Source organism: Arabidopsis lyrata, assembly GCF_000004255.2.
Source record: "Arabidopsis lyrata subsp. lyrata unplaced genomic scaffold ARALYscaffold_3, whole genome shotgun sequence".
NCBI lineage: Eukaryota > Viridiplantae > Streptophyta > Magnoliopsida > Brassicales > Brassicaceae > Arabidopsis > Arabidopsis lyrata.
This window is the reverse complement of record NW_003302553.1, coordinates 14,384,399-14,397,823: the sequence shown is the minus strand read 5'-3', so window position 1 is coordinate 14,397,823 and position 13,425 is coordinate 14,384,399. Positions and strand designations below refer to the sequence as shown.

Below are 13,425 nucleotides of genomic sequence, written 5' to 3'. Positions count from 1 at the left end.
CACACGAATTTGCATGTTACTAAACTTTTCACATTTGCCACATGGAATATTTTGTCTTTTTTTCCTATATACCAATGAACTTCAAATTTTAGATTCGGAATTTCTGTGTCACAAGAAACACTATGATTTTTTATTCTCCTACACGATTTGCTTCTTTTACTGGAAAATAATAAGGTTTAACAGATTTGCAGCATACATTGAAAATATTATAATATTAAGTATTATTTTGAGACTAAATACCAAAAAAGAAAGAAACAATGTTGAGACGTGGTGCTTAAAAAGATAAAGTCAAAACGTACATCGCCAAACATTTGAAAAAAGTGACCAACTAGTGGACCAATTCTTCTTCTTTTTGCTTTCTTTAGAGTCAAGAAACTAAATAAAAAAAAGTAACCCATACCGCCATAAGAATATTTATATATATAAGAAAGATACAAGAGTTTAGTTTGGTAGTAGAAAGAAAATGAAAGCAGTGGTGAGCAAGTTGCATTGTTCCTCGATGGAGGAGGTGATGGTGGTGAGACGGCGGCCACACGTGGTTAACGGCGGTGGCTTCGTGGTGACAGATTGCAAAGAAAATATCGTTTTCAAGATCGACGGTTGTGGAGTTCTTGGTACCAAAGGAGAGTTAGTTCTCAGAGATGGTGATGGCAACGATTTGCTTCTCATCAACAAAAAGGTATCTTTATCTTTTTTTTTTTTTTTTTTTTTATCCCAACCATCTCATCATTATTCCGAATCTTGTATGGTAAACTTTCAACATTTTATCCATGATAATTAATATTGATTATATAGCAACTTATGATTGATAGTATTAAGTTTATTCTAAAAATTTGAGGATAAATCTCCCATGCTAATAATAAGCTTTTTCTAAAAGGTGAAATAATTGTTAACAGACTAGTGAATAATGATTTACTTTATATAATGCGTCAAGAGAAAGCAACCCTTTTAATATATAGATTCCTTTTAGAGGAGAAAAAGTTTATTTGATTGGTTTATAGAATTATGTGTTGATTGGTGCAGGGAGGAATGGTGCAGGCTTTGAGCATTCATAACAAGTGGAAAGGTTATAGTTACGACTACCAAGGGAGTCCTAAACCGGTTTTCTCATTGAGGGATCCTAAACACTCTTGCTTCTCCATAATCGGTTCAATCCGCATCTCGGTCCAACCGGGGAATTGCTACTTTGATGTTAAAGGATATTTCCCGGATAGGGATTGTGGCATCATTGATTCCACCGGAAATGTCATTGCTCAAGTAAAAGAATGGATTGGTAGCAGAGACATATATAAGGTGGTGATAAAACCAAGTGTGGATAAAGCTTTTGTTTTTGGAGTTATCGCGGTACTCGACTATATCTATGGTGAATCTACAAGTTGTTGATCCGTTCATCACTTCACATTTCTCTTTGCTAGACTCAGAGTGTGTATGTTGTTCCTTGTAAAGTTTAGAGACTCGATGTTGTTTTAATGTAATAATTAATCAATTAATAAATTAACTATGTAACTGTTGTATATTCTGAATATATGCGAGCAACAATTACCCTTGGTTGTGGGGATGTGCATTTAGTCAAGTGGTTAAGTCCATTTGACTCTGCTTTCCCCACCGGAGTTCGACTCCACTAAGTCGCGTTACCCCTAGTCCTTTAGGAATAGTCCATGAAAGTTGGTTGCTTGATAGGTCTAGTCCATCAATTAATAAATTAACTATGTAACTGTTGTATATTCTGCATATATGCGAGCAACAATTACCCTTGGTTGTGGGGATGTGCCTTTAGTCAAGTGGTTAAGTCCATTTGACTCTGCTTTCCCCACCGGAGTTCGACTCCACTAAGTCGCGTTACCCCTAGTCCATTAGGAATAGTCCCTGAGAGTTGGTTGCTTGATAGGTCTAGTGATTCCAGCTTGCCCATACTGGGCAAAGACAGAGGAATAGGAATATGGCCTGTGAAGGCGTTGTTGGATAAATTGAGTGCAATCAGTGCCTTTAAAAGGCCAATAGATTCAGGAATCTGTCCTTCAAGTCTATTCCCAGAAAAATCAATTGTGGCATAGGAAGTAAGGACCATCTCGTGCTCCATAGATAGACCTTTGTATTGCAAATCTATAAAGTTGATATAGGTATAGATAAGTGCACTGTAAGGAATTTCCCCATATTCCATGTATAAGCCCCCATCTTCATTCATCGTGAGTGATGATGCTTTCCAATTCACAAAATAACTTGGTGGCAAGCTTCCAGTGAACTTATTATTAGATATCTCAAATATCCGCAACTCAGGAAATCCAAGAGGACCATGATGAGGAGAAGATAAAGGACCATGGAAATGGTTTGAACTAAGAATAAGGACTTGCAAATTTGGTAAAGCCTTGAGCCATAAAGGAAATATGTCTTCAATTGTGTTGTGGTCAACGCTTAGAAAGTCTAGAGCGAGACAATTAAGAAAAGATCTTGGAAGCTTCCCGGTTAGTCGATTGTAGCCAACATTAAGTGTACGTAGAGAGTCACATGTATAGAAAGTATCAGGAATACTTCCTTCCAAGTTATTCTTGCGGAGATCAACAACTGTCAAGTTACTCAAACATTGAGGAATTAAACCGGTTAAGTTATTGTAAGATAGCGACAGATGTGTGAGAGACCTACAATTGCATATTGGAAGAGGTATGCTCCATGTGTATCTATTGCCCCGTGCAGCCAAGATGTTGATAGAGAGTGGTAGAATAGGAATTGCTCCTTCAAAATCGTTTAGCTGCATATCTAAATACTTCACTGATGAATTTACCAAAACTTCTGTTGAACCTTCGAACCCACTAAACGAATTATTTGTAATCAACACTGAGCTCAGATGAGGAAGATTCCATAACTACTCTGGAAGTTTTCCTTTGATTCCATTTCCAGATATGTCTATATGCTCCAACTTCTGAAGGATCTTTATGATGTTTGGGAACTCATTGATGCCGGATCTTGACAAGAACAAGATCTCCAAGTTCGGTGGGATGTCTGAATTTGAACTTAAACTATTGCCGGAAAGATCAAGGTACAACAAAGATTTGAGTGATGAGAAGAGGCTTACGTCAATTGGGTAACTTGTGTTTATGAAAGAAAGGTTTAATTCCCAAGGAATTAAACCGGTTAAGTTGTTGTAAATCCTAGGATTTTTCCTTCAAAATTGTTATTCCCAAGGTACATGGACTCGAGGCTAGATGATGTAGAGGAATTATACAATTTAATAGAACCAGAGAGATAGTTTTCACTCAGATCAAGATTTGACAAGAAAGGCATAGTGAAGAGAGAAAAATGAATGGTTCCACTGAAGCAATTACCATGAAAATTTAGAAGGGAGAGCTTGGTTAGATTTTGTACTAGTGGGAAACTACCATAGAGCCTGTTTTGGTTTAGGTACAACTCGGTTAACCAAGATAGGTTACTAAATGTGGGAGGAACTTGACCGAAGAAGCCATTAGAGGAAAGGGCAAGTCCCTCTAATTTGTTGAGATTGCCAAATTAGGAAGGGAGTTCAGAACTGAAGTTGTTATAGGCGAGACTAAGTTGACGGAGCTCGTGCAACTCAAAGAGGCTACTATTGGGTTTTAGAGTTCCGAAAAAGTGATTATGAGAAAGCTCTAAAACTGTGAGCTTGGTTAGATTCCCCAAAAATGGGAAACTGCCAGTGAGCTCGTTATTGAAAAGGCCTAAAAAGGAAAGCATGCTAAGGTTACTAAATGAGGAAGGAACTTGGCCGAGGAAGCCATTAGAGGAAAGAGATAAAACCTCTAATTTGTTGAGATTGCCAAACTCCGGAGGGAGTGAAGAGGAGGTGAAGTTATTGTAATCGAGACTAAGGTAACGAAGATGATGTAGTCCAAAGAGGCTACTATTGGGCTTTAGAGTTCCACTTAGACAGGCCCTGAGTTGTAGCTTCGTGATCACACCCGTCGAGTTGTCGCACCAGACACCATTAGAGTAGTCACTATGGTTGCAACCACGAGTATCAAACTCGTTCTTGAACTGCATAAAAGATCGAATCTCATGGGGACGACAAGCAACAAGCTTCTTTATAACAACGCAGCTTGAACGGGAGAGACAACAAAGTAAGAGTAGCGAGAGAAAATGCAAACGCAGAAACGATCCCGACATGGTCGTCTTGAAAGCTTTTAAGAGGATACAATTTGTTTAAGGAAAGAGACAAAAATCTTGGTATAAATAAGGACAAGTCACACAACTTGATTTACAAAAAGTTAGAGCTGGCTGAAGTCATTGTATTCAAGACAAGAAAAATATTATGCCTAAGTGCGAAGTTGATGTCTAACCATGAAGTTTGAAATTTTTCTAACGTATGAGTTGGATTGGAATATCACATTCTAAAATACACGTTAGTTAATTTTTCTAACGTATGAGTTGGATTGGAATATCACATTCGTTTGAAATTTTCACATTTTTTCTGAAACTATATAAATGAACTTAGCATAAAGATAGAGTGAAGTTGATGTCTAATCATGAAGTGAAATACACGTTACTTAATTTTTCTAACGTATGAGTTGGATTGGAATATGACATTCGTTTGAAATTTCTCACATTTTTTCAAAAACTACATAAATGAACTTAGCATAAAGATAGACAAATTGGAGAAGTTTGTAACTTTTTTTGTGCTTTGCAAAGAATAAGCATTTTCTAATACATTCTAAAATATATTTATTTTAGAAGTTATAGCAAATTTAATTTTTAAAAAATTTTCTTTTAAATTTTAGTTAATGAAAAAAGCCCAAAAATCCCATTTATTTACTTTTGAACGTCTGATATCCGAGCTTTTTAGGTTGAAAAAAATATTACATAGGGATTTTTAGTTGATTCTACCACAAGTGTGTGAGCTCCTTTCTTAAACTACCAGTTTTTGAGAAACTTTTTAAAAATACCACATTCTTCTGGCAGGAAGATACATGATCGGACGATTTTGCTCATTATTCATTCTTCTAGGTGGTGTTAGAAAATTGATGGAGTTACGTTTGACAAGACATTTCTTTTATTATTTCCTTTGGTTTCCCATTTTTTGGAATTTTTTATTTTTAAAAGATACTACAACATATATATCTTATTATATAAAGTATGGTTTTCAAAATTAATAACTCATAGGATCGTGACACGTGTCAAATCTACCGATCTTAGATTTTGACACGTGTTAAACAAAAATTTCCTTTTTAAAATAAAAAAAAAGATATTGTACGTAATTATAAATTTAAATAACATAAAAATGTAAAAAATATTTATTAAAAAAAACTATTTAAAAAAAATTGTAAATTTAAAAAGTTTTAAAATGTAAAAAGATAACTATAAGGAAATTATACCTATATTTCCATAAGAGATTTTGCCATATAGTAAACAAAAGTTTTGTTTTTAAAAACTTAAAAATATAAAAAGAAAAATATATGTATATAAGAAAATAATATGTATATTTTCCAAAAAAAGAAGAAATTATAAAATTATTCTAAAATTTTTATTTATAAGATACTAACTGTACAATATAAAGATTTAAATATAGAAAAAAGATTTAAAAAATTATACAATCATTTATTAATCGTATAAGAAAAATGATAAACAAATAGATTGTTTCATATTTTTCACCAAGCAAACTTATTTCTTCAGAAACACAACCATTGCTTTAACTTTTCTATTGGTAAAACTTTTTTTTTCTGTCATAAATTATTTTTAGGATAATATTAGTAACTAACATTTTACTCAAAAATAATTAAAGCAATAAACATGAGTGAAAAAGCTTTGGAAACTAACATTTTTCAGAGATGTGAAATTTAAAAATGGCTTTCAACCAAAAGACAAACATACGACAGCATATTGTAATTTGGAGAAAAAAAACATGAAATAAATACTAATAAAACGCAATCTAAAAATAAAGATTATCAATACTGGAATTTTGAGACGAAAGAGAGACATCTAACAAGAATTTAATAAAATAACATGTCATACAAAAAAAAAAAAAGTAGTATGTGATTGTTATGGAGGTGGCGATGGTGGTGGTTGATGGTTACGAAAGTGCTTATAGGGTAATTTTAAAAATTAACATGAATCATGTAAAAATTATATTCATTCATCATTTGTTGAAAATATATCATGTCATTTATAAAAAAAAACTTTGAATCATAATGGTTTTCTAAAAATAACATGTGATATTCAGATCCAAGAAATATATGATAGTGGAGAAAAATTAAGAATTATGAACGGCGATGGACATAGACTAGAGTTGTTGTCGTAAGGCTCGGTCCGATGTCGGAGGAGCTAAAGAAGGTGGAGAAATAAGTGCAATTGGAGAAAGAGGATAAGAGGCGGTAACCGTGGTATTGGTGTTGATGACGGTGGTTCAAGCATGGTGGTGTTGGCGGTAAATATTGACGAAGGTGGTGGGTCAAAATTAGCGAGATTTGGTATTGATGGTGGTAGTGATTGTGATAGTAATGAGATCCAGTTGTGGTGGTGGGTTGGAGTAGTGAAACTCGGTGGTAATGCCCGACGAAGGAGAGAAATGGAGATAGAGAAAAAAAAAATATGGTACTGAAGAATCCGACAAGAGTGAGAGAAGGAGAAACAGAAGATCGAGCAAAAATAAGAGAATCTAATGAGAGAAAGAGAGAGATTTGAGACTTTCTCGCCGGCGAAAGGAAGAAAAAAAGAGAGAACAAAAAATAAATGGGTAATATGGGGAAAAAAATTAATAAAAGTCATGTAGCAAATAGACATTCTTTAGTCAAATGTTAATTTTTTTTTTTTTTTAGTCTTAAGTTATTTAGTATCATATTTTTGTTTCTAAATTGTCCACATTGAAATTATAAGGTGTAAATAATTTACTAAAATGAAGAAAATAATAATAATAATAATTTATTAAAATTCAATGATACAACATATATACATTTTATGAATATCATAACTTACAATAAACAAAAAATTATATAATTTTATAAATAGGTCAATATTTATATCAAAAGATTAAATAATTAGTGTAACATATATAACTACAAATAGTATTTTATATTGCGCATTATGCATAATAAATTTAAATTTAAAAATAATTAAAATTCTGTATTTTCTAAAATTTAAACATATATGTTTATACAATTTTAGTTAAGCTTACAAAAATAAAATAAAAAAATTAAGAATGATAATTTCGACCGGTAACCCGTGCAACGCACGGGTCCATATCTAGTATATATATATATTTGTGTGTCTACTAAAAGAACTAGGACATTCTTATGAATTACAAAAATAACATATATGTGGTGGACGAAATATGTGTTCCATATATAATTCGCCGTAGGCAAATATTATATATATGTTGTAGACAATAATTATTTCATAACAAATAATTGAGCTAGTTTTAAGTAATAGGTTGCATTTAATGAAAGTGGAAGGAACGATATTGAATTTCTTGAGCGAGATCGAATCTCTCCACCAGATTTGAATTCTCAATCACCAGATGCAAATATCCAATTTTGAGACTTGATAACCCGAATCCGGAAGAACCATCACCAGTAATCGTTGAATGTTTTTAGTGATCATCATTATCAATAGAGGTGATTTTATATATGTCGAGAGAAAAAAAGACATGTGAAAAAGATTTTTTTCCATTTTTTTGTAAGTATACATATATATATATATATATATATATAGAGTATTTTCTTAATATATATATATATATATAGTATTTTTAAATATATATTTTTTGTTATAAGATCGCGAGTGTGTCAATAATAATATTTATTTTTAGGTATTAAATTGGATCTTTTTATAGATAATTGGGTGAAAAACTATGGATCAGATGTAAATTAGTTTTTAGTAATCTGACACAAGGTTCAAAACAATGAAATATTTAGCCCATCATCTTGCCAATTATAACCCTACTCGCTTCTGATATTTTTACTCCAAATCAGTTCATTGCATGAGACAAAACCATTGACTTTTGTCGTTCTAATGATGATAAAACATATTATATCTAACTTCTTGTTATAACTACCTGAATCTTGGATGTCTACTTTTTCTCTCGTTCATCATCCCGTCTTTCTATTCTGTAAACCATAAGTCCTATCCACCTGTAACATTTTCGGTAACTGTTCAACCACACTCCGGCAAAACAAAAAATAAAGTCTTGCTTCTTTTCCTAAACGCGGCGTCGAATAAATTATTATCATTGAAACGATAAGCCGTCGGTTGTACCGTGTATACAAATATACAAATGTTAATAACACTCTCTATATATATATTTACAAATATACAAATATTAATAGCACTTTATATACCTGTTTACATGTATACAAATGTTAATAACGCTCCACGTACATGTTTATAATTATACAAATGTTAATAACGCTTCATGCACGTGTTTACATGTATACAAATATTAATAACGCTATATATATATATATATATATATATATATATATATGTATTTACATGTACACATAGACCGAAGTATTTAATATTATAATTATTTTTAACGCTCTATGTATTTTTTTATCTGTATATAAATGTCAAAATCGTGTAAAATATTCATTGGGTGTCCATGCAACTAGGTTAGTTGTTTAAAAAATCGAAGAACTATTTCTTGGGTGTCCATACAACTATGTTGGTTGCTTACATTTTTCGATTCCCGTCTAAAATAGTTTTTGTTATAGTTTCAAATTAGATAAAGTTCAAATAAAGTCGATTGCATTTAATAATTATCACTCGTTATTTCTGTCAAGTGGTGAACATTTATTACATGTTAGGTTGTATTTCCGATGCCTTAAGTCAAAAGCATTTTTTCACACGCAGAGATAAATCAGGTGGTGGATTTTTCGTTATTAAACTGAACTCCAAACCCATTTATCTAATTTATTTATCTTTGTTAAAGACCAAAAACCCATATTGTCGATTAGCTAATTTTATGTCCAGTTTTTTGTCTCTGCACAAATTCACCCATGTTTTTATATTAATTTATGTGTTATTCTTTAACTGGAAAAATTCTGGTATTAAACGTCCAAAAAATAAATATATGTGATTTTTTTTTTTGGGATTTTTACCTCTTAATTAGTATAACTTCTCACCAATTGTAGTTACCGGTCAATCCTATCAATCAAACCTCCTTTTCTGGTTAGTTGTTTATTGAAACTTCATGTCTCTTTGAATTTTCTTGAACTATTATTAGATTTAAGAATTTGTGGCCTTATAGTGAAATGACATTAATTTTGTTTGTGGATTGGAGAAGACTTGGTCAGGTTCTAAAGAAGTTCTAGGATTGATTCGTTTGTGTAGTCACGACTTTTAATTTCCACTACTAGAATTGAGAGATTCAGATTTCTTACTTTAAAACTCATAATGTACAATGAAAGGAAGGAACTGCTTCATTACAACACCGTCATCCAACTGATAAATATTCAAAGATCAAATGCGAAACCCATATAGTCCTAACGATTACTATGGTTGACGAGCCACTCCAGCATGCATTAAGCAATCACTTGTGCTATTGCAGATCCAAACAGCACACTCAGAACCTACATATAGCCTATAGCCACTAATTAATATCCATGCCACTCGATCACTTCTCTACTTTTGCCTTGATTCCCGTAGCAATATGTTGCAATTTCGCTTTATTGAAGGCGTAGTTTCGATCTATTTAGTGGACATAAATGGTTCTTTTTTTCATTTATGGATTCATTCTCCTTTGGTTGATGTATTTTATGCGTCTAGGCACTAATTAAGATTTATTGCAACTGAATGCCTCAAGTTAGTTTTCGTTTGTATTGATGGATGTAGGTCAGATTAGATCTTTTTATATATTTTACATACTGCTACATTTCTTTGGTTGGATATACTCTAGGGTTTACTTGTAACTTTATGTGCATATATATTAAGGTGCATATTAAGTAATTACACTAGTTATTAAAGGACTATCCAATTTGTACGGCAGTTAAAGTATTCAAGAAATATTTTTCATGTCTCTTTTTAGCTAACTTTGGATTTTCAAATAGACATTCTCAAGAAAAAAATCTAATACAAACCTTCGGAATCACACCTTGGATTTATGCTTCTCGGTTTCAAGGCTTCGGCTTGAAAAGGATCGATGGACGAAGGTTGAGATGGAGACGAAATTTTGATGATTGAATCGCATAATCAACACATGAAAGAACAACTTGAATCTCACAAGTTAATTCCACACAAACCAGAGAGTGAAGGAATCACACACAATACCCTAACGAACAAGATGATATCAAAAGACACTCGCTTTTGAAGGGAAATAAACTGTTTTTTTTTTTTGGAATAAAATGTAAAATTTATTTGAAATTCTTTTTTTACATCAGCAATTGTTTAAACATTTTTAGTATACATTGATCAAATAAAAGAAGAGATTAGAGCATTTTTCTTATCTTGATGCGAACCACATCGCTATACAACACAAAAACTGTATTATTAGTTTTACTTTGAAGAAGACTGAATACAAATGAATGACTAAAGTGAGATTTTATAGGCTCTAGGACTACGGTATAAGCTAAATAAACAATGAAATTGCACCAAAATTTAAGGAAATAGCTGTTGGGACTTTATGATACAAATTGGCAAAAATAGAAAAGTTGAAAATGCTTGAGTCTTGATAGCTTGGGGTGCAAATTTATGGTTTCTTGGAACGTCTAGATGCACCGGATAAACATCCAAAACGCAGCATCAAGGATTAGGAAAGAGACGTTGTTGTTTAAGCTCAATCAGTTCCATATAAGTTAAGTTTTGGTTGCGGGTGTTCTGGTGTTATGCGATGCACCAAGGGGCGTGTATGAGAGTCTCTAGGTGCTGTAGAAGCTCTCCAGGTTTCCAACGGAATTCTTGGTAAGGTCCAAACCAAGTGATAAATGACTTGCGGGAAGGGTCCATGAACCATCTCTTACACCGACTCGAACCAGCCTTGATTTCCTTGATAAATCTCCTTAAAATAGCTGGTTTGCTGGTAGAATTTGATCCCTGGTTCAGTTGGCTGGTCGGATCCTCCATTGGCTTAGAGGATTGGTTGTCGACATGATTCGGTTGAGCACGCGTAAACCATCTTTGATTCTGGTCGTTGATCTTCACATGTGTCTCGATCCGTGATGGGCTCATGAAACAAGACCGGCCCATACAAATTATGGTTTTAGGGTTTTGGTTTTATAGTTTTAATTTGATTAGGATATTATTGTTTTTATGATTATCTTTACTTTATTATTGTTGGACTAGATAGACTCAAATCATGTGATATTTTCTTATAAATACTGTGAGAACTCAACAAAAAAGGTTATGAGAATTATTTATCAGAAACCGTTTGTATTTAGCTCTTGATTGGGACCTATCAATCCGTAACTCCAAAATAGGCATATTGCTGGTGAATATCGAATCCTAGGTCCTCCAAGTGAAAGATTGACTCCATGGTTAAGCATGCTTCTTGTTGGCCGGTACTGCTACTCATACCGCCTTTCGTCTTAGTAAGGTCCGGAGTAATGGTGGTACTGATTCTTACATCATTAACCCTCTAATAATATACTTCAATAGAAAGTTAAGACAATAATCACTTCATTTGTATTTTTTTTTTTGGTATGAACTTCATTTGTATTTTAAGTGAACTAGGGATTTTTCTATTGTTGATTTTCATAAATCACCAGAGAGATTCATAAATTTATTTCAATTTAGAGATGCCTTTAAGTTGTAGGATAAAATTCGAAGCAATTTCAAATGGAAAATATATAACTTGCTTATTACAAAAAAAAAAAAAAGAAACATAGAATATAATGGACAAAACTGACCAGAAATACACTCATAGATTTCACCGTTGTTAGAAGAAAAAATATATCATGCCAAAGAACATGAATTAAGACATGTCACGATAGTGCAACACAAGATAAAATCATCTCAAACGATCTTCCAAAATTTCGTTCAATATATGATAAAAATAAATTAATAAAGGAAACCTATACTGAATTTTGTCAATGAAAAAACACATACGTTTCTTCATTGGTTTCTTCCGAAGGAGAAGATGATTAGTCGGATTCGGAAAACGATTTTCATTCGATGGATCATATGACTCCTATGGGCCGGGTAAAAGAATCATTCGAGAAAGACCGGTTAAACCATCAGCAAAGGCTAAGGAGATTCATGGTCAAACCACATGTCGTGGGAAACGAGGAGGTCGTGGCTAGTGGTTTCCTACATCCTAAGCTATTAAGTCGGGAGATTTGATTGTATATGTGCATCTAATGCACCCTCTCTTTCTACTACTTGTAATATCTTTCTAAAACTGGATGACTTCGAGTCATGGCTTGTTCGGTTCGTAATAAATAAGATTTTAAGGTAAAAAAACAAACACATACGTTACGATATTAGCATGCACACGTATAAAAACATGCTTATCGCCATCATATACACACACTCACATAAATTCCACTATAGATGATACTATTTCGGAAAAAAATTGTTTCATAATTCCTTTTCCTATTTTTGATTACATCAAATTTCTTTTGTACATAAAATTCAAAATTTCTGACACAGATATAAAGTGTATTGTTATACTATGTTTTTACTACCTTGTTATGTAGGGTGTTTTGAGCCGGCAAGTTTCAAAGCTACAAAATAATCCTCAACGTCACTATCTCTTGCGACAATGACCAATCTTCCACTCCTCCGACCATCCGTGGTTGTGTCTCCAATTTACCATTTTCTCGCATGTGGCATTGTGTTCTATAACTCCTGCCTCCGAATTATCATGGAACTATCGTCGGATTACCATATTTTTACTTTTATTGTTTTTGACTTTGTTGTATCAAACAATGAGAATGTTTATTCTCAAGGGCGGATCCACTAAGGAGAGAGGGAGGTCAACTGACCTGGTAAAATAATAATATAAGCTTTTTATGTGTAAGAATCCAAAAAAAAACAGCAGCTGAGTAGGTAATTCTGTGTCCAATGACCTCCCTAACCCGAGTTCAAGTCTCAGTTTTGATTATTCTCTTAAGGTTTGTACTAAGTTTGAGTTATTGAATGATTATTCTCTTAAGCTTTGTATTAAGTTTGAGTGACTTAATGAAAAACAAAGCTTTTGCACGAAAAAAAATCACAATCTATGAACATTTGGCAGCTAACAATCACAGCCAATGACCATGCCTCTTTTGGTAATTTTTGAAGTTTTTTCTCTTAAAATATATTTTTTGTAACACTAACAAAAATCTAATAAACTGTTGAAAAAAATATCTAATAAAAACTTTAGATTAAAATTAATTTCTATATTGTATAGTATATGTTTTGTTTTATTATTTTGGTCATGCTCAACAAAAATATGCTCATTCATTGAGCTTGACCAAAATAACAAATCTAAATAAATAAATAAAAGAATTATTATCTCTAATTCAATGTATTAATTAATCAAGGGCGTAT

At 32.6% G+C, this 13,425-nt stretch overlaps 1 protein-coding gene and 1 pseudogene across 1 annotated transcript; one reads left to right on the top strand and one right to left on the bottom strand.

Moving 5' to 3' along the window:
* The first annotated feature begins 199 nt into the window (after nt 1-199).
* Nucleotides 200-1,518, top strand: LOC9319786 (protein LURP-one-related 6). The gene is made up of 2 exons (XM_002885757.2): nt 200-679; nt 1,024-1,518. Exons 1-2 carry the CDS (start codon nt 464-466, stop codon nt 1,381-1,383), a joined length of 576 nt encoding a protein of 191 aa, XP_002885803.1. The 5' UTR covers nt 200-463; the 3' UTR covers nt 1,384-1,518.
* A 126-nt stretch (nt 1,519-1,644) lies between these two features.
* On the bottom strand, nt 1,645-4,382 carry LOC110230563 (annotated as a pseudogene).
* Nucleotides 4,383-13,425: the final 9,043 nt, after the last annotated feature.

Coding starts and splice junctions, on each gene's coding strand:
- LOC9319786 (XM_002885757.2), top strand. CDS start 464: ATGAAAGCAGTGGTGAGCAAGTTGCATTGTTCCTCGATGGAGGAGGTG. Junction 680..1,023: donor TGCTTCTCATCAACAAAAAG/GTATCTTTATCT, acceptor TGATTGGTGCAG/GGAGGAATGGTGCAGGCTTT.